At 27.3% G+C, this 20,811-nt stretch overlaps 4 protein-coding genes across 4 annotated transcripts; 3 read left to right on the plus strand and 1 right to left on the minus strand.

The window, feature by feature from the left end:
- Positions 1 to 3,908: 3,908 nt before the first annotated feature.
- Positions 3,909 to 5,873, plus strand: Phum_PHUM534210 (Homeobox protein ceh-10, putative; the record flags this gene model as incomplete). The annotated part of the gene is made up of 3 exons (XM_002431480.1): positions 3,909 to 4,011; positions 4,102 to 4,314; positions 5,557 to 5,873. The coding sequence occupies 3 exons, from the start codon at positions 3,909 to 3,911 to the stop codon at positions 5,871 to 5,873; spliced, it is 633 nt and encodes a 210-aa protein (XP_002431525.1).
- A 6,549-nt stretch (positions 5,874 to 12,422) lies between these two features.
- Positions 12,423 to 16,550, minus strand: Phum_PHUM534220 (U4/U6.U5 tri-snRNP-associated protein, putative; the record flags this gene model as incomplete). The annotated part of the gene is made up of 15 exons (XM_002431481.1): positions 12,423 to 12,435; positions 12,944 to 13,026; positions 13,121 to 13,343; positions 13,418 to 13,616; positions 13,698 to 13,909; positions 13,990 to 14,125; positions 14,211 to 14,430; positions 14,487 to 14,535; positions 14,586 to 14,661; positions 14,800 to 14,945; positions 15,024 to 15,259; positions 15,344 to 15,494; positions 15,640 to 15,830; positions 16,132 to 16,268; positions 16,382 to 16,550. The coding sequence occupies 15 exons, from the start codon at positions 16,548 to 16,550 to the stop codon at positions 12,423 to 12,425; spliced, it is 2,241 nt and encodes a 746-aa protein (XP_002431526.1).
- Positions 16,551 to 17,015: 465 nt separating this feature from the next.
- Positions 17,016 to 18,410, plus strand: Phum_PHUM534230 (uncharacterized protein; the record flags this gene model as incomplete). Its single annotated transcript, XM_002431482.1, has 2 exons — positions 17,016 to 17,233; positions 17,834 to 18,410. The coding sequence occupies 2 exons, from the start codon at positions 17,016 to 17,018 to the stop codon at positions 18,408 to 18,410; spliced, it is 795 nt and encodes a 264-aa protein (XP_002431527.1).
- Positions 18,411 to 18,739: 329 nt separating this feature from the next.
- Phum_PHUM534240 (uncharacterized protein) lies at positions 18,740 to 19,499 on the plus strand (the record flags this gene model as incomplete). The annotated part of the gene is made up of 2 exons (XM_002431483.1): positions 18,740 to 19,137; positions 19,286 to 19,499. 2 exons carry the CDS (start codon positions 18,740 to 18,742, stop codon positions 19,497 to 19,499), a joined length of 612 nt encoding a protein of 203 aa, XP_002431528.1.
- Positions 19,500 to 20,811: the final 1,312 nt, after the last annotated feature.

Below are 20,811 nucleotides of genomic sequence, written 5' to 3' on the forward strand. Positions count from 1 at the left end.
TGTGTGTGTGTGTGTGTTCTATATTGGACATGGGTCAATGGTCTTTTGAGTTTATTTGATCAGCTTCTCTTATATAAAAAAAAAAAAAATTGTTTGCTTCCATATTAATCTCAAAAAGGTTTTTTTTACTATTGAGGCGTGTTATCCTTTTATTTTCATGCTCCATGTAACAATTAATTCGACAATCAAAATATAAACGAACAATGGACAACAATCTTTAAGATTACAAAAAAATTTTTTTTGTTATAAACCGAATTTAACCAAAAAAAAATTTTATTGTTGTTGTTTGTTGTTGTAACAAGTCGTTTATACCCAGAAGGTTTTTTTTTTTTTATAAAAAACCGACGTATTTACACAAAATGGCGTTTTTTTTTTTAAATAATAATTATTCGATTTTACCCAATTAAAATTTAAAATTATTACAACAAATTTTTTTCCTTTTTTTTTTTTTTGTTCATTCGACAAAAAAAAAAGGATGAAAAAAGGAAAATATTTTTGATGATGATGATGATATTAAATAGAGAGTGAGAGAGAAGAAGGGGAGATGATGAGGGGGGATTTAATTGACATCCAATAGAAGTTTAGAGGCTTTTAAATGAGCTCCAGGATTGGATCCAGTCAATTCGAATCCCCTGCCTCCAGCGCAGCCTCCGACTCTTTTTTTTTTTTTTTTCCATAAATGTTTTCTCATTTTATATATATATATATATTAGTCGTAAAAATTATTAAATTTTTTTTTTTTAAATTTAATTACAGGGTAAAAAAAAAAAACGGTTAAAATATTACCTTCTCCTCCTTCTTCTTCTTCTTCTTTTTTTTTTTTTTCCTCATTTTTCCGTTTGAATTTTTTTTCCTCAAAAGTTTAATTTTATTATTTAAGAATAAAAATAAATATATGCGTAAGGGAATATCTGCATTATTATTATCATTATCATTATCATTATTATTCTTTATTTATTAAGCTCTTTGTAAACAAAATCGGGGAGAATTTTTAATTTGAACCGACATGAGCCCTTACATTGTTGATTGAGCCCATTTGATTTGTTTTCCACCCAATTGTGAGGGGGCTTAGTTACTTAAAATATTATCATTATTATTATTTTTTTCTCTCTCTCTCTCTCTTTACTCTTTTATGGTTTCCTACTTACTAAATAATTTTCCACCTCCTCCTCCTCCTACTTTTTTTTTTTTTTGGTCGAATTTAATTTTATCATGGCTATTTTTTCATTTTGCCATTTTGAAAATTTATTAATTTATTTATAATTTTCTCATTTATTTATTTATTTTTTGTCAAAAATTCCAAAAAACCAATCGAAAAAAAGCATAATAATAATAATAATTTACATTTAAAAAAATAATAATAATAAATAAGTAATAGTAAAAAAAAAAGAAGAAAATTTCAAATTACAAAAAGAAAAGAAAAGAAAATTTTCTTTCTTTTTTTTTTTTTTTTTTTAATAAATAAATATATATATATATAAATTTTGCATATCGTAAATAATAATAATAATAATAATAATAAAACAAAAAAAAAGAAGAAAAAAAAGTATTTTGAAATAGAAAAGCAAAACTCCGGAAAATTCATCCTTTTTGTTATCAAATAGAAAATATAAATAAATAAAAGAAAGAAAAAAAGAAAAAAAGTCAAGGGGATGTTGAGCAAATTGGCAATTAGTATTTCTCTTTATTCTTATACCAAAAAAAAAAAAAAAGAGAAAGAGAAAAAGAAAGAGAAAGAAATAGAAAGAAAAAAAAAGACGCAGAGATTTCAATGATATTTATATAAATTTTCATATTATCCACTGTTTTTGACACTCGCATTTACATATAAATATAATTTTATATTGAATAAAAAAAAAAAAAAAGCCGAAACACGAGGCCTTTGATAATTGAAAAAATTAAATTTAAGAGAAAAATGTAAAGTGGTTCACGATGATGATGATGATGATGATGGTGATGATGGTGATGGCGATGGTGATGATGGTGACAAACAACAAATCAAAATTTTCTCTTTTTTTTTTTTTTCACTCCAAAACTTATTAAAATCGTTTGATTAATTTTTACAGTAAAAAAAAAAAAATTTTTCTGGACGTTAAAATTTAAAAAAAATTTTCTTTTTATCCCATAAACAAATTTTCCAGGAATAAATTTTTTTTTTTTTTTATCCCTGGAAAATTGGTTTTAGCCGTAAAAATAATAAGAAAAATTAAATTTTTTTTTTTCTCCATTTTTCTCTTTCTCCTCTTATAAATTATGCATGGAAAACAGAAAAAAGAAAATTTTCTTTTTTTTTTTGTGAGAGAAGGAACATCCGTTTATTATTATTATTATTTTTTTTTAAATAAATTTATAACGTGATTGTTGTAATAATATTTACATAAATTTATTATTATTATTATTATTATTATTATTATTATGTCTCTTTAAAATAAAAAAAAATAAATTGTTATAAAAAATCACAAATTTTTTTTTTTTGGAAGATTGATTATATGTTTTTTTTTTTAAATTGCAAGAACTTTGTGAATAATAATAATAATAATAATAATAATGATGATAATTTTTCTCCAGTTGCATCCCACGATAATAATAATTATTATTATCGACCAATGAAATAATATCAAGAGGTGTTTCGTGTATAAAATCCAAACCGAATAAAATAATTCACATAAAATCAACAACGGAAATCCCAATGGAATATCATCATTTATTCTTACCTTATAGAAATCGTGCTGGAACTTTAACGATTTCCAGTTTTTAACGTTCGTTATTATTATTTTTTATATATATCATAAGGTAAACATGAGATGAAATTTTTTTTCCTTTTTCTTGTCGTCGTTGTTGTTAAACAAAAAAAAAAAAAAAATTTTTTTTTTTCGCAATAAAAATGAAATCGACGACATGAGAATCGAAAATAAGAAAAAAAAATTTATTTTTCAATTTAAAATCAAACAACAAGTTCTTTCCCACAGGATTAATAATCGAATATTTTAAGTTTTTCATAAAAAAAAAAAAAAATTCGAATCCCCGCGAATCCCCGTGATTAATAATAATAATAATAATTAAATTTTTTAATACGGTTTTTTTCTCCAGTTCGTAAAATAATTATTATAATTTTTTTTTTTTAAATTTAAGTGCTAAAATAATTTGTGAATGTAATAAACCGCGAGTTATTATTATTATTATTATTATTAATATTATTAAAATTTTTTTTTACGTTAATAATATCGTGTTAGATGTGAGCAAAAAAAAAAAAAAATTAAAAGTGTGAAAATATACTAAAAAAAACTGGAGCTGGACAACATACTATAGCGTCGGCTATTCTATTCTATTTTTTAATTATTATTATTATTATTATTATTATTAGTAGTAGTAGTGCATTAGTAGTGAAAAGTTGAAAAAAAATTTTTCAATTAATATGTAAGTTATTATTATTATTAATAATATAAATAATCAAAATGGTCGAAACTGTTTCCTCGAGAGATCAGTTAGAATCATATAATTATAATAAAAATTCAAACGGTAATATATCATCATCATTATCATCGTTGTCGTCGTCATCGGAAACGTTAAAAAATTATAAAAATTATTTTAATAATCCAACACTCAATCAAATGTTTAATAATAATAATAATAATAATAATAATAATAATAGTTCTCCGTCAAAAAATAACGGTGGTGATAATAATAATAAGTATAATAATTCTGGAGTACGTAAATCATCGAATGATTTTCCAGAAGAATCCAAAGAGAGAAAAAATGAAAAAAAAAATTTAATCGAATTAAGACAATTATCGTCAGCGACGTCATCGTCGTCGTCTACGTCATCGTCTTCGTCGTCATCGTCATCATCATCATCATCATCGGAATCCGAATTGCAATATTATTCTCAAAAAATTGATGGAGGAACCATGTCGCCATCTTATTCGGGTAACGAAAGACTTTCCGTTATAGAAACGGAAAAAATGATCGGACCAGAAAGTTCCGACGCGTGTAATTATAATAATAAAAACGGTGATTTGACAATAAATAAACCGGAAGTGAAAACCGATCGCGAACAAATAATATGTAGTAGTAATAATAATAATAATAAAAATAGTGGAGATGTGAGAAAATCCCAATTGTTTTTAAATAATTTAACGGAATCGGGTAGCAATCGTTCGGTCGGTTCATCATTTAGCATTGATAACATACTCGCTAAAGGTACCGTGACAAACAGTCATTCCAGAATGGGAACAGTCATTCATCCCGGTTTTCATTTAGGACATTTGGCAGCTGCCGCATCAAGTTTCGGAGCTTCATCTGCTGATTTTTTAGGTATGAATTTCCCTCTTCTCATTCGCCATTTTCAAAAAAATTTTTTTTTTAAAGTCGCAACGAACTAACGTAATAATAATAATAATAATATTAATAATAATAATAATAATAATAATAATAATAATAATAATAATAAATTCAGTAAAAATAAAAATCGAATAACTAACTAGAGAAAAAAAAGAAAAAAATTTTTTTTGTTAATAGCTATAAATGTAGACGAACAGGGAAGGGGATTGAGAGGGATGGAGAGAAGGGGAAAACAGGGAAAATAGTCCTGAGGGATATGTCGCCGTGTAAAATGAGGAGGAAACGTTTAAAAATTATTTTTTTTTTTTTTTGTATAAAATTAAAAAAATAACTTGTTGCACATTTTTAACGATATATGATTTATAAAATTATATGATTATACCGAGGGGGCAAAAAAAAAAAATTTGATGCAAAAAATTAAGGGTGTGGCGATGGTGGTGGTGGTGATGGGTGATGGTGATGGTGGTGGCATTTGGTGGTGGTGGTGCTCTTTTTACTATGACAACGACTTGCCACGCCTTATTTTGAATAACCTCATTTAACCATTTTCTTCATCTTAATGAATTGATTTTTAAGAAATTTTTTTTTTCTCGAAAAATCTTATATAAAGAATCCAAAAAAAAAAAAGTTTATTTATTTTTTTCCTTTAGAATTTAAATATGAAATATTTTTATAGAATGGATTTTAACAATTTTTCCTTTTCTTCGTCCGCGTGTTTTTTTTTCTTCCCTATAATGCCCATCGTTTTTCCTTCCTCCTTTTCCCGACCCTAAGTAGTAGCCTACTTAATGCAGTATAAAAATCTTTGGAAAGTTTTAGAGGATTTATAAGGCGCCGTTGAAAAACCCATGGGAAAAGTCGGGGTTAAGTAGACATATTCACGATTTACGCTTTTTTTTTTTTTTTTTTTTTTGCATCTTCTTACTTTTTTTTCTTCTTCTTCCTATTTCTAAATACTTCTTAAGTATGCTTCAGCAAACATTACTTTTATAAAGTATTTAGTTATATTTTTGTTGGAGGCGAGTTTAAAAAAAAATTCAAATCGACCTTTGAAAGCACTTTCGTCATGATTTAAACAAACTACCTCCGCTTTCTTTTTTTTTTTTTAATATAAAAATCATCACACACCCGTCGGGTTTTAGTTGTTCGACTTTAAAAGAAAAAAAATTTCTTTCTTTTTACATTCATAATTTTTTTTTCTTTTTTGGTTTCCAGCAGTGGCAGCCTATCCGAATCTATATAATTCGGCAGCAGCAGCAAATTACATGTCTCACGCTGCTGCATCTGCATTGGTTGCATTAAACATGGCCAACGGTAGTTTTCACCATCACGGTCATCATTCTTTACACGGTGCACCACCCAAGAGAAAAAGACGACATAGAACGATATTTACGGAAGAACAATTGGAACAATTGGAGGCCACGTTTGAAAAAACTCATTATCCTGATGTTGTTTTAAGAGAGCAACTGGCCTTAAAAGTCGATTTAAAAGAAGAAAGAGTTGAGGTAAGAACGCACTTTTATAAAACATAATTAATTACCCCTTGCCCCCCCCAAAAAAAAAAAATATTGATAATAATATCCCTATGATACGAATTGCGGTGTGAGAGATCGATAAAGAGAGATTGAAGGTTTTAAAAATTTTCACAACCCCCCCATTTGCTTTTTTTCTTTTTTTTTTCTTTAAACGGGTGAAGCCCGATTTTAAATCCTTCTTCTCAATGAAAACGATTTATAAATAAATATATTCAATTTAAAAACATGATGAATGATTGATTGTCAATAATAGTTGGTAAACAACCCACCACTGAAGAATAAAAAAAAAAAAAAAAATTATTTACAATAATCAAATTGACTAAATTTCTACGGTTTCAATATGAACGAAAACTTTTGTGATGCTTCAAACATAATCGAAAACTTTTTTTTTTTCTTTTTTTTCTTATTTTAATTCCTTATTTTTTCCACGCACTACATTTTAAATAATTCCCCTCCGCCCCCTCCCCAGCCCTCCCCTGTCCGTTATATATATTCAAAACATAAACAAACAACAAACGCGGTTATTTTCTTTTTTTTTTGGGGGGGGGGGAAAGAATCGAATTTAAAAAAAATACTAAATCGCCATACCTTAAATTTTTTAAAGAATACTAATTAAACTGATGATAATAATAATGAATTTGTTCGATGATGATGATGATGATGGAAAAATTAAAAAGGAAATGAACGATCGAAAACGGTCCATTGCTACTTTCTCTCTCTCTCTCTCTCTCACTCTTTTCGTGATGCAATTATAAAGTCAAAAAGCGTTAAAACAAAAGAAAAAGCAGGAGTTAAATTGTAACATGAACCTTATTATTACATGAACAAGGGGGATGATGATAAATTTGTAGTGATTTCATCAAATGAGGGTTCATAATGGAACAAGATATGGGGTGGTAATGCGGTGGTAACAAAAAGACACACACACACACAGAGAGAGTGAGGAGGGTTATTGTAGGAAGACGAGGGTTATAAATTAACCGCATTTCGGTCGCCAAAGGGCTCTTTCTCTCTCTCTCTCTCTCTCTCACACAATTCTAACTCTATAATAATAATAATTAATAATCAAATTTAATTTTTCATATTTCTCATCGTTAGAAACAATACCTTCCATCCTTCCATCCTTCCTTCCTTCCTTTTTAGAAATTCAATCAAAACTTTTGATACAATATTGATTTAAGCTTGGAAACGAATAATAATAATATATATTTATAATTTTTTTTTTTTTGGGGGGGGGGGCTTTTATTGAAAATGAATGAAGATTTTATAAAGAATAATAATAATTTAATTAATTAATTTAATTATTATTATTAGAATTGTTTTATTTAATTTGTTTTGTTTGTTCGTATTTAAAAAAAAAAAAAAGTTCGTTACAGAATTTTGCATTATTTATTATTATCATTCTAAAAAAAAATTTTTGTTTTATTTTTTTTGTTATTAATTTAGTTAATTAAATTAATTTCTTATCACCGAACCTGATTACAAAAAAAAAAAAATGGCGGAAATGATAAAAAATAAAAATCTTATCGATACTTATAAATAACCTTTCCCCCGTTTTTATTTTTATTTTTTTTAAATTGATTCTTTGGGGTTTTTTAATTATTTTTTTTTTACACAATCAATGATATAAATAATTCAGAAAAAATAAGGGTAGAAAGGGTAGAGAGAGAGAGAGAGAAAGAGAGAGAGAGTAACTGAAAATTGAACAATAATCAAAACACAAAAGAAAAATACAAAAAAAAAAAAAGGAGAAAAATCGAAAAAACGAGGGAAGCTGTTGGTTGGCAACAGAGGAGGAGGATAAGGAGGAGTAGGAGGAGAAGGAGGATGAGGAGGATGATGATGATGAAAAAATTGAATAATTTAAGAAGAAAACTCTAAAATGAATGAGGAAAAAAAAAAAAAACTGAAAGAAAAGAGAAAAGAGAAAAGGAAAAAAATTAATAAAAAAAAAAAAAGTTTTTTATTCAAATGTTTTAAAAAAAAAAAAAAAAAACTGACTTGGGAATAATTAATTAATTAACTGTTTTTGAAACAATTACAGAAAAAAAAATTATTATTATTATTATTATTATTATTCTGATAAAAAAAAAAAAAAAAATTATAACAATACAGTTATTTCAACATGGTTCATTAAAAACGGTAAAACTCTAATTTAATTTAAACAAAAAAACATTTTTAATAGATTTTTTTTTATTTTCTTCTCTCTCTCTCTTTCTCTCTCCCCCCCCCCCTTTCTCTTTCTCTCTCTCTCTTTTTTTATACGCCTACAGCTTCTTTCTACCACGTTAAATATTTACGTTAAATAATTTAATTAATATCCATTAATTTTTTTTTTTTTTATTATCAAATACAAACGAATTTTATGTCGTCTCCCAAAATGTCTCTCCCCCCTATAAAATCTTTTTTATTTTTTATTTTTTAAGGTATGGTTTAAAAATCGTAGAGCAAAATGGCGGAAACAAAAAAGAGAAGAACAAGATAGAATTCGTAAATTACAAGAAGAAGTTAATAGAAAAGTAACAAATCTTCAAAGGTTGGATCAATTATCAGAAGAAGAATCATCCGATTTAGAAGTTGCTTAAATTTTTCCTCTTTTTTCCTTTTTTTTTTTTTTTGTGCCAAAACACACAAAATTATTATAATTATCATCATCATCATCATCATCATTATTATTATTTAAGGTATTAAAAGGTATTAATTTTTTTTTTCCTCAAAACTATGTAAATAAAATTTAATTTAATTTTAAAAATTGTTGTAATTGTAATGTTATTTAAAAATAAATTAATAAAAAAAAAATTATTGTAGTCTATTAATAATAATAATAATAATAATAATAATAATAATAATAATAATAATAATAATGATTGAATAATAAATATTGTCGTAGAGTTTTCAATGTTTACACATCCATCCATCCCTCCCCCCTCCCCCCTTTTCCTCATTTTTATATGTATATTGTAATCGAAACGATTGACTTCTGTTGCTGTCGTTTGTCGTTAGAACCAACTAATCGATGGCATTGAAAACCCCTTTCCCCCCTCCCCCCTCCCCACACACGCACGCCCAACCGCCCACCTCCCTCCGTAAAACAAACAATGAAAGGTAGTAATGTGCTAATGAGTGGTAATTTGATACCAAATACATTCAAATTTGATTTCCGTTAAACGGCTTTAATATCCACGATAATGTTGTGTAAACAAAACCGGATATGGAAAAAAAAAAAAAAAAAAATTTTCTTTCTATTAATTCCTTTCAATCTTTTATTTAAAAAAAACCCAATCGAATCCCCCCCCCCCAAAAAAAAAGGTCATTTTTAATTTAAATCTCCGATAATAATAATTAATAAATTGTTGTTGTTGTTATTTTTATTTTGTTACCATTATTATTATTATTTACACACACAATTTCGTGTGAATTATGAAATTATCATTATTATTATTATTATTATTTAACTAACAGAGTCACAAAATTTTTTTTTAAGGAGATTTAAGTGAAAAAAAGATTTGTTGTTGACGACTATTTTTTTTTCGAGTGCCTTCGTTTTGTTTGCCATGTATTTTGAGGGATTAGACATATTCAATAAGGCGTATCCGGTTCCTATTTGTTTTATTAAATGTATGTTTATTTTGATGTCTACACGATCGATCGACCGACCATCATCATCATCATCATCATTTAAAAAAATGCTTTTTTTTTATTCAGGTTTATACAGGTCTAACCAAACTTTTATGTGGAAAAAAAAAAAAAAGGTAAAAACCTCAACAATCCTAACAACAATATTCCATCCATCCATCTCTCAACTTATTTATTATTATATATAAAACAATATGTGGCAGGAGTGGAGGAAGAGGAGTAGAAGGAGAAAGGGGGGATAAACATTAAATGAAACAATGAATATGATTTTCGATGGTGATGGTGATGGTGATGGCGGTGGCAGTTAATTCAGTTTTACTTTAAATAAAATAAAAAAAAAAAAAAAAAAAGTGAGGAAAATAACACTTGGAATATTATTGACGAACCATAAAATACCTTCTTGACAATTAAGGTAAAAAATGGTTTAACAAGATGGTTGTAATTGTTTGTACAGCACTCGAAAACGACAAAAACCAGGTGCGAAACTATTAATTTTTTTTTTTTTTTTTTTGTTTCACAAATATTCATTCCTCCATTCGTTTGTTGTTGTTGTTGTTTGGTAAATACCCGGGTTAATTTATCGTGTAAAATAATAATAATAATAATAATAATAAATCCTTTGAATTTTTTTTTAAAAAAATAATTTGGCGGTTTTCATACGAAAGATTAAAATATAATAATAATAATAATTCGACAAACACCAAAATTTTTTAAACAACAATTCATCATCATTAACAATAAAATATCTGTGAAAAAAAAAAAAAAAAAATTCTTTTTCCGTACCACCCACCCACTGAATAATAATAATAATAACTAATCCTGTTTTACGTATTTACAAATACTCAACCGTCCGTAAAAAATTTTCAAAAAAAAATAAAAATTTACCGTCGTATTATTATTATATACATACAAATCTATGATGATATCGATACCTTTTAATATGTTTTCTTTGAAAAAAGAGAGAGAGAGAGAGTGTGTGTGTGGGTGTGAGAGAGTGAGTGAGAAAATAATCGTTTACAATATTTAATATTTAGTCATTATTATTTTTACAATGTCGGAAAATTCACGTTTAAATATCTAATAATAATAATAATATTCTTTTCCGAATGGAAAAAATTCAATATGGCGTTTGATTAGTTTTGAATTGATAGGAGGAGGAATGAGGAGAGAGAGAGAGAGAGAGAGAGAAAAGACGACACGTGAACTGGAAAAATATTTGTCAAAGGCATATAAAAATATAAAAGATGACATTAAACGGTTGAAAAAAAAGAAAATGATGATGATGATGATGATGATGATGATGAAACGTTACTACGGTGACAACGAATCACCCCCACCCCCACCCCCCTAATATATATACCTTCAATTTTTTTTTTTTGCATAAAAAAAATGTAACGATAATAATAATAATAATAATGCTTTCCGAAATTTTCCGAAAGAAAAAATAAATTTTTATTATTATTGAATTTTCATTAATCGAAGTTTTCCAATAGTTTTAATTACTACTCTTATATTATTATTATTATTATTAATAAAAAAAAAATAACGGTTTAAATTCAGTGATAATGATGATGATGATAATAATAGTAAAAAGATTAACAAATTAAATCCAAGGATTGAAAACGTAAAGTCCCGCCTTAAAAAAGGAAAATTTTTCTTTTCTAACATGCGCGGAAAAACTTTTCCTTCTATCCCGTGTGTTTTGTATGGATGAAAATAAAATTTTATCGGTTAAAAAAAAAAAAAAAAAAAAAAAAAAAAAAAAAAAGAAAAGTAAATTCCCGTTTATTCCATTTGAAAAACTCGTACCGGGAAACTCAAGTCCCGGGAAATGAAATCAAAAAAAAAAAAAAAAAAAAAAAAAGAAAATGTTTTCAAATGATAAATTTGATGTGACGTTTCTTTGTTTGCGATTCCTTTTTTAAGGGGATTTAATTGGTTTCTTATTATTATTATTATTATTGGGTGTCGATATGAGTTATTTTTCTTTACGCCCCGTCGATTTTCCCTTTTTTTCTTTAAATTATTATTATTATTATTATTATTATTATTATCACTAACATTTTCTTATTAACTTTATCAAAATTATTAAAATTCTCATTAATTTTTTTTCGGAGGAGGAGAGGGGGGGATTTAACGAATCGAAATAATTTTCTTTTTTGCATTGATAAAAAAATGAACAAGAGTTCATACACACTCACACACACGATCACATATACAAAAAAAGGATTTTGAAAGGGAAGAGGGGGAAGGGGGTCGTTTCGCAAAGTCGAATGAACATAAAAAGAAAGAAAAAAAAAAAAAAATAGGTCTCATATATAGTTGTAATCTGGGCATTGTAATCCAACATTAATACTTTTGCCATCAACAAAGTGACAAGGGTAAACAGCCTAGTTTAATACAAAAGACCACCCAGAAATCCCTACATTTAATTCTACTCCCATTTTTCACAACAAAAAAACATGTTCCTCGCGTTTGTGTTTTAATTTTTTCTTTCTGGAAATTATTTTAAATATTATAATTTGAAAAAAAAAACAAAAACAAAATGGCGACGATAATTAAAAAAAAAATTTTTTTTTTTTGCCCGAAATAATTTTCATTTTCTAACTAAGCGGATAATTCAAAGATTTAAAAAATTCAAATTTAAATTCAAATTGAAACGTATGCGATCGGGGATTAAATTGAATTATTTATCCCTTTACGTATATACGATATTATTATACAGTATGATAGTTTAATGTCAGGGAAGGAGGATAATCCCGGGTCAAATCATTAATCTCTCATGAATTGTGTGTGTGTGTGTGTCTCTCCCAGCTGCCAGAAAAAATTTAACCAACCGCCATTTTATAATTCTTGTAAATTTTTTTTTTTTTTTTTTTTTTTATGGTTAACGAGTTTTTAACCAGACGCTTATACCTTATCCCTTATCCCTTATTATTATTATTATTACTTGTTAATAAATAAATAAAAAATATTTAAAAACGAAATTAAAATTATATATGTAAACGACGTGTTAGTAATTTAACCGTTATTGAAATTACGTATTTAACTCTTATTATTAAATAAATAAAAAAAAAGCCATTTAATGCATTTATTTATTTATTTATTTAATAATGTGTTTTTTATCTCTATGGAAAAAAAGAAAAAAAATTCTATATCCACTTCTTCAGTAAAATTTTTTAAAGGGATTTTAAAATAAGAAAAAAAAAAAAAAAATTTAACGGAAATAAATACACAAAAGTTTTTTTTTTTTTTTTTTTTTGAAAGTAATAATAATAATAATTAATATCCACCCTAATTTTCCTTTTTTTTAAATCCCTTTTTTTTTCTTTTTTTTTTACAAATGAGTTCTAATTTTTTTTTTTTTTTAATGTTTGGATTTGGATATTGTTGTTGAATGTAATTGTTTGTTTCCACTCAGTACAACGTACGGAGACTGAGTTTCTTTTTGTTTTTGTTGTAACATTGTAAGAGTTCGTAAAGGCGTATCGGTCGAACTCATTTGTTTCATTAACTGAAAATTAATTTTATCGAAAAAAAAAAAGGGGGGGTTAAATAAAAAAAAAAAAAAAATCGAGTAACGTAATAATGATAATAAATAAACTTACCCCTTCTTGTTCGTTTTTCTTCATTCTCTTTTCCACTTTATTTTTTCCAGGGCCTTTGCCGTGAAATTTATGAGACAGATACCTGAAAGCTTCTTTAGCATTTAAAATGTGTCCCTCGTCATCAATGTAATCAAGTTTTACATTCGGCTTGTAATTGTCTTTTTCTTTAAAATCCGTCGTCGGACCTATGTACCGATCTCTCCTTCCAAATTTATCATCATCCCTAAATAGTAAAGTTGGTTAGTTTCAAATAAAAATCAAATAAAGAGGACTAAAAATGTTGCAATATGTACCAACCCGTGAGATTTATCTTCTATCGAATAGTTTTGAGCCTGAAGGTGAGCAAATCTGGAAGCCGAAGGTCGATTTTCCGTTTCTTTTTCTAAATACCCTTTGCTAAGGGCAAGACGAAGAGCTCCGGCCACACCCGAACCAACGTCGGGTTCCGCGTCCAAAATTGAAACTTCCTTCGGTAGTAAATCCGCGGAATGTTCATCTGTAATAATTAATTACAACGCGGATTAAATTCTGAATGACAGGCATGAGTCATACAAGTTTCGCCAGAAATTTCACTCACCTAATTCCACTTCGTTCCACGCGCCGACATTTTTTTTATCATCCGTGAGTTTTTTTTTCTCTTCTTTTATTTCTCGTTCAAAATCCAACAATTCTTGTTCGTCTTCTTCCCTGTTTCCCGACAAACCGTAAGTGGGAATATCTCCGAGTGTTCGACAAAACTCAGCGGTTGAATTTAAAATGATTGTTCCTCCCGGACCGTCATTATTATGACTTAAATTACAAAAAGGTGTTATTAATTATTGAAAAATTAAATTGGAGAATGAATAAATTTATTAATTAATTATTTTTACCTCGTCGAAGTGTTGATAATTTCTTTTGCGATGGTATCCGCAGAATTATTTTGCCTATCTTTTAATTTTAATTTTCTTGCTTTGTTCAATGCCAGCTGAAGTTCTAATTCTCCTTCATCGGCTTCAAGTTTTATATCTGTATCGAAAACACAAAAATACGAACGTAAAAAAAAAAAATTCGATTCAATTAAAATGTTAAACATTTAAAAATATTAATCAACCTGAAAGATCATCCACTGGCGGAGGTAAATCATCGACATCCATGACATCTTCGATCAATTCTTTTTTTATCGTGTTTTCCACGGCGGCGGAAATTTTTTCCGGAGGAACAGAATTTTTAAGTCTCCTAGATCCTAAATCCTCCGAGGGCCAAGTCATTTCTTGTTGAGGTAGCAAATCTTCAGCTTTTAACATTTTCGGTTTTTTCCTTAATTTTTTGGCCTGAAAATTAAATAATCGCGTTAAATTTAGATAAGATGTAAATTAAAAAAGTTTACTCGATTTCGCTCGCACTTTATTTTGTTTCTAAATTTTGATTTAATTCTTCTTCCGTGTAGTAATCAGTGCAAGTTTAAAACGGAAGTATTCAGAGATACGGTGGGTCCCCTTTCCAACAATTTATTTGCAAAGCCAACTTCCTTTTAACTTTTTCCAATTGAGAATCCTCTTCACCTAAATTGAGTTCAATTTAAAAAATTACAATTGCATCCTAATTGACATTCATTTATACAATAATACAATGTATTATAAATTTATTAATTTGTATACTTGGCAAAAATAAAAATAAATGCAATTTTCAAAGTATTGTACCTAAGCGAAAGCCTTCCTCCGTTTTAGGACCATCAATTTCTTCGTCGTATTTTGATAAAACTGATTTTTCAACTAAAGGATCATCAAAATTGTCCATATCATCGTATTTGGTTGATTTTCTTTTAATTTCAATATTTTTCTTGTACCTAAATAAATATTATTTTTATCAAACAATAATTTTTTTTTTTTGGTTTTTAATTTTATTTTTTTTTAAAATGACATACCTTTCATTTTCAATCATATTAACATTTACTAGCACATCATCTCCTTCTCCTAAAACTTCTTGGTCTTTTAGTGTCAATATTAAAGAACTTTCATCTCGAAACCCTAAAAGGGAGTGACCAACTTTGAGACCTTTTAAGTCTTTAGCTGTGTAAGCATTTTTGTGAAAATCCTTTTTTTCTTCTTCGACTAAAGAACCGACACCAAATTCTTCATCAAGTTCATCCAGCAGTTTTTCCTAATTCAAAATAATTATATATTTACACATAGACAAATATTAATGTAACTTTTAGCACTATAAAACTATTATTAATTCACTTACTCTAGCTTCTGCTTGTTTTCTTTCCAATTCTTTTTGCCTCGATTTCTTCACCCAACTTTTTACATCTTCATCACTTTCGCTTTCATCTCCTAGCCCTTTAAAAGCTTTGAGTTTCTTTTCAATTTCTCTTTTTTCTTTCCTTTCCGATAATCTGCCAATCGCACATGTAATAAAAGTATGTAGTATTTAAAAATTTAAATTTAATTTCTATTTTCAAATAAAGATAAATTAAATAGTAAAAATATAATGAATCATAATGCAAAAAAAACATAAGAATTTTCAAATTCAAAACTTACCTTTCTTTAATTTTTTCTCCTTTGATTTTGTCTGCAAAATTAGTGGCTGGTTTATGAACAAATTCATTTTCAGATTGCAATGAACTATCTTTTTCATTTCCACTTTGATTTTCATCATTTGTTGATACTTTTAATGGTTTCAAACCGAGTTTAGCTCTTATTTTATTTGTTTCTTCAATGGACAAAGATTCCTAAATTTACAATAATTAATTAATTAAATTCAAATTTTCAATCGATAAATAAATTAGTTATACTTTATTGTAATAATAAATATTTTTCATTGAAAATTTGAATATATTAATGCATGTCTAGTTTGAGTCAAGTTACTTAGTTACTTTTCTTTTAAAATGTATAGGGCTCTTATTTATCGAAATACAGGAAAACTTTGTTAAAAAAAGCTTTACAATTTCAATTATTTTCAATCTTTTTCTTTCAGGTATGTTTCTTTACAGGTTTTGTTTCTTATATGTAGTTAAATGATATTTTACTTACATGAGATTTTCCATCTGACACTGTGTCCGATATGACAGGAGGTGGAGGAGCAAGATCTTTAGAGGGCTTGGAACTAGGAGACATCAAACCTGATAACTTGGATATTTTCGGAGGTGGTGGCGCATGTATTTCTTCCACTGAAATAAGAATCCAAACTTCAGTCTTTGCCTGAAATATTCAGAAACGGGGAAGGTTACATGGCCTTAAAGCAAATTATTTTCCCAATGAAACTTGTCCCTTTTATATTTACCTTCACTGTTGGAAGACGAGGAAACTAAATCCTCTGTTTCAATATATTCAGTTTTTCTTTTTCTATCCCTGTGATGCCGCTTATGAGTCCGATGTTTTTCACGTCTTTCCGGAGATTTACTTCTTTTCTTTTTTTTTTCACTTTTATGTTTTTTACCCGTCGAACCCATTTTAAAAATCGTTTTAATAAACTTTAAGTTAAATGCAAAATAAAAGTATATTTAATTATATAATCGAAACGCGAGAATGTAACAAGGAAACTGTTTTGAGTGTGTATGCAGAGAGGGCTCTGATTCATTCAAAGGAAAATTAAATTATTGTGTATTGTGTTGGCACCACAACTTGGTATGGGATAATAAAATGTGTTATATCTGTATAAGTCGATTATTTTTTTGTAGTTTTATCCTGTTATTCTTTAACCTTTGCTAAGTTTAATTGTTTAAACCTTTGAAAGAATTTAGGTAAGTATTTTAGATAATGAGTTAAAATAAGATTTATTAATTTTTAAAAAACTAAAACTTAGAGTTCAAGGTCAAGTCCAGTGTATTCATAAATTTTTCTAAATGAATGGACAGAAACTTGAGCGCTTCTGTTAAAAGTTATCACACTTTGTTAAATTTTACAGTATATTTCTTATGGATAAAGAAGAAGATAGCACTTTTTTTCAAGATCATCATCACGCAGAAGACTTAAGTGCAAAAATGGCTCGGAAGTCGAAACCAATTCCACCTCCATTGAATTTGACTGCAATGGGAGAATCAGAAACTTCACCGAGCCCACTCAGAGATTTTGCTACGGTCACGACCAGCCCAAAAAGTCCTTTAGTTCAAAAAAACCTTCCGTTTCGAAAAAGGTAAACCAATTTTCAATTAAATAATTCTATGTTATGCATAAATTTATTATTATTAAAAACAATAATATTTTGTTTTTTTTTTGTGTGTGTGTGTGTGTGTTTTTAAATGTTGAATAAATTAATTTTTTGAAGGTATTATCAAACTACTTCTTTTTTAAATGTAAATCATTAAAAATTAATTTATCCCTCAGAAAAACTAATTGATGAGTTAATAACTAGACTTGATTATTTAAAAGATACACATTACAGCCATTTTAATATTACATAATTTATGTTCGATTTTAGTTTATTACCTAATTTATTACTAAAAATTATTTTGTATAAAATTTGTTTTTTTTGGAAAAATGCATGTATATTCTATACTCAAATATATAAGAGATGTTATATAAATTACAAAACACATTTATAAATTGATTTTGTAAGTATTTTTGGGAATAATTAGTAATTTCAAAATGTAACCTGTTTTTTGTGCTTTGAGTTTTCTATACTGCACCTAAATTATTAAATTTTATCAAATATATGATATTTATATTAATAAATGATAATAATTCATAATTAAAATTGCGTTTTTGTTAATTTTTTTTTTTTTAGAGCTCACAGTTATTCAAGCACTCAAACCAGCTCAGAATGTGATAGTCCGGAATCACCGAGAATACCAGCAAGTCCCATTACAAAAGAACCAACAGCTCCATCCCCATCGTTAGGTTTACAAATGAAATCACCTCTTTCATCTCCTACATCACATTTCTTTAACAAAAGATTTCTTCAAGAACCGATAAAATCTCTATTACCTTCTCCAAACACTTCTGCATCTTTTTTTAATAACGAATGTGATCCAATAAAAAGTCCAATGGCTTGTCATTCTCTGTTTCGGCCATCGTCTGATCTCTTACCCATACCCGCGATGGAAAAAAATTCAATGAAAAGTCCACTTCAAACACCCACAAGATCTGTCTTCCTTCAAAGTCACGTTGATTCAACATTATTCGACGTGGAAAAATTTCCAATGAAAAGTCCATTAAACACTCCAACCCGACCGGGATTTCTTCCACCTCAAGACTTTTTTATCATGCCCGAACCGATATCAATAAAAACGGAGCCGATCGAGCAAAATGAAAATGAAAAGATAAAAACGGAGGAAACAAAATCGGATTTTAATAAATTCAAAGGGATTTAAATATAAAATTTCGAAGCGAAAAAGAAAATATAGCAGAAGGACATTTTTCAAGCGAGGGAATCAAACAAGAGCCAATTGATTTAGATTTTAACACGGATAGAAAATCCGATATATACGATGCAAAATGTTCGGTTAATCAAGATGATCTCTCAATAAAAACGGAAAAGGAAGATTCCGTTCATTCGGATTCTGTGCCTGCTCTCTTGCCTTTAGACTGCCATAAAATAAATTATAAGGCGGAGGGAAATTATTTCGGTGTGAAAAAGGAGCCTATAAGTTCAATAAAAAGTGAACCGCGATCTCAAAACTCATGTTCGAGTGAGTTGCATATGAATTTCTCATACAACCATTTCATAGATTTAGGTGAATCCTATTTGAATTCGGCTCACGTTGAAAATCCTTACGCGAGCCACGCTCAATTGAGTCACAGTAATTTAACGAGTAGATTGACAAATCACGATTTCAACGAAAACAATTCGATCGTTAGCAAATTACAATTAATGAAAACTTCTGGAACTTACAATAGAGCACACACGTATAACAAATCTAAAAATAATTCAAACGTATTCAAACGATCTATGGGAGATAAAAATGATGCGGATGGAAATAAAAAATTAAAAAAAGAGCAAGATGACGAAAGACCGAGGAGGCCGATGAATGCATTTATGCTTTTTGCCAAGCATCAGAGACCTCTTTTGATTCAACAGCATCCTGGTAAAGATAATCGGTAAGATGAGAGAGAGATGAATTTTTTTTTTTTTTTTTTTACTTTTCACCACCGATCGCGATTTTAAAATTTCCCGCCTTTTTTCCCCCTCCCCCCCCCTCTCAAGTAAAAAATTAAGTAAAATTTTATTTACCGTTTTTTTTTTCAGTGCCATCAGTGTAGTTTTAGGTACAGCTTGGAGAGAGCTTGACGCAAGCGAAAGAGCCGATTATGTACGACGTGCAGCAGCCATGGCAACGGAACACAAACGACGCCATCCCGATTGTTGGAAAAGGCGAAGGCTTCGCGTTAATCACACGAATCAAAATGCTAAAGGAAACGTATCTACTAATTCCATAACAGACGTTGCCACGACGAGTTGACAAAAGTTGAAATCTTTTGCTGCTCATCAAAAGAAAAGTGGAATTTTAACCAAGGTATAATATTAATAATATTAATAATAATGATAATGATAATAATAATAACAATGCCGTTTTTTTTTTCGTTGTACATAATAAATATATATAAATATATATATATATGATGGAAAAATTTAAAATTTAGTTAGGAAAGATTCAAGTCGGAAAAACTTGAACGATAGTTTAAATAATCTATTTTTTTTTTTTTTTTTTTTTTTTTTTTGTTTTACTAATCATAGTATTTATTTTATGTTTCTCTTCTTTTTTTTTTTTTTTTTACACATGTATATTCTATTATTAATTATATTTTATTCGACTGAAGCCGGATTTCATTATTTTAATTTTTAACAAATTCTTTTTTTTTAAATAAATAAAGAAAAGATTTTTATAAATAATTAAATTTACAAAAAAAAAAAATAAATAAATAAATAATAATAATAAAATCGGCATAATTAATAAAAATTATTCTAGTGCCTTGAATAATTTATATTAATAAAATAATTAATATTTTGGAAATTTTGTTTTTGTTTTTAATTTTGAATTTTTAAAGAAAATAACGAGAGAAATGATATATGTATACATACATAAATATGTGCAAAAATTTTTCTATTTTTTTATAATACTTTGTTACGTTTGAAAGTAAAAAAATTAAAATTTTCGATTGGTTATATATATAAGTATATATATGTATGTTATTTTCAAAAAAAAAATTTTTTTTTTTTTTTTGGTTATTCTAATTCAATTGTTTATATATATCTAATTAATATTCTCGTAAGAGAAACATATAAAAAGGAAAATTTAATAATAATAATAATAATGATTTGAAAAGCCTTAATCGATCGCTTTAAAATTTTTCCGAATAAATTTACGCGCACATACGTGGTGCATTCGAAACTACTACTACTACTACTACACCTTTTTAATTAAAATTAAATAAAAAGCCTTAGGAATTAAATTTTTTTTTTTTTGTTTTTAATGTATTATATATGTTACGAGAATGATTAAAACCAATAATGTATTATTATTATTATTATGTCCACTATTAAACACGACAAGGCTCTTATTTGTCGGGGTTTTTAAGTATTTATCCCAGGTTTCTACCCGATTCCTTAGGGACAAATACTCGAATTTCTATTAATTTTATTATTATTATTATTATTATTATTATTATTATTATTATTATTTTATAAAGAGTCTTAAATGAATGAACGAGAAATTAAAAAAATTTGAATTTGAATTTTTTTGTTTGTTATTAATTAATAATAATAATAATAAT

Source organism: Pediculus humanus, genomic scaffold (genome assembly GCF_000006295.1).
Source record: "Pediculus humanus corporis 1103172108288 genomic scaffold, whole genome shotgun sequence".
NCBI lineage: Eukaryota > Metazoa > Arthropoda > Insecta > Psocodea > Pediculidae > Pediculus > Pediculus humanus.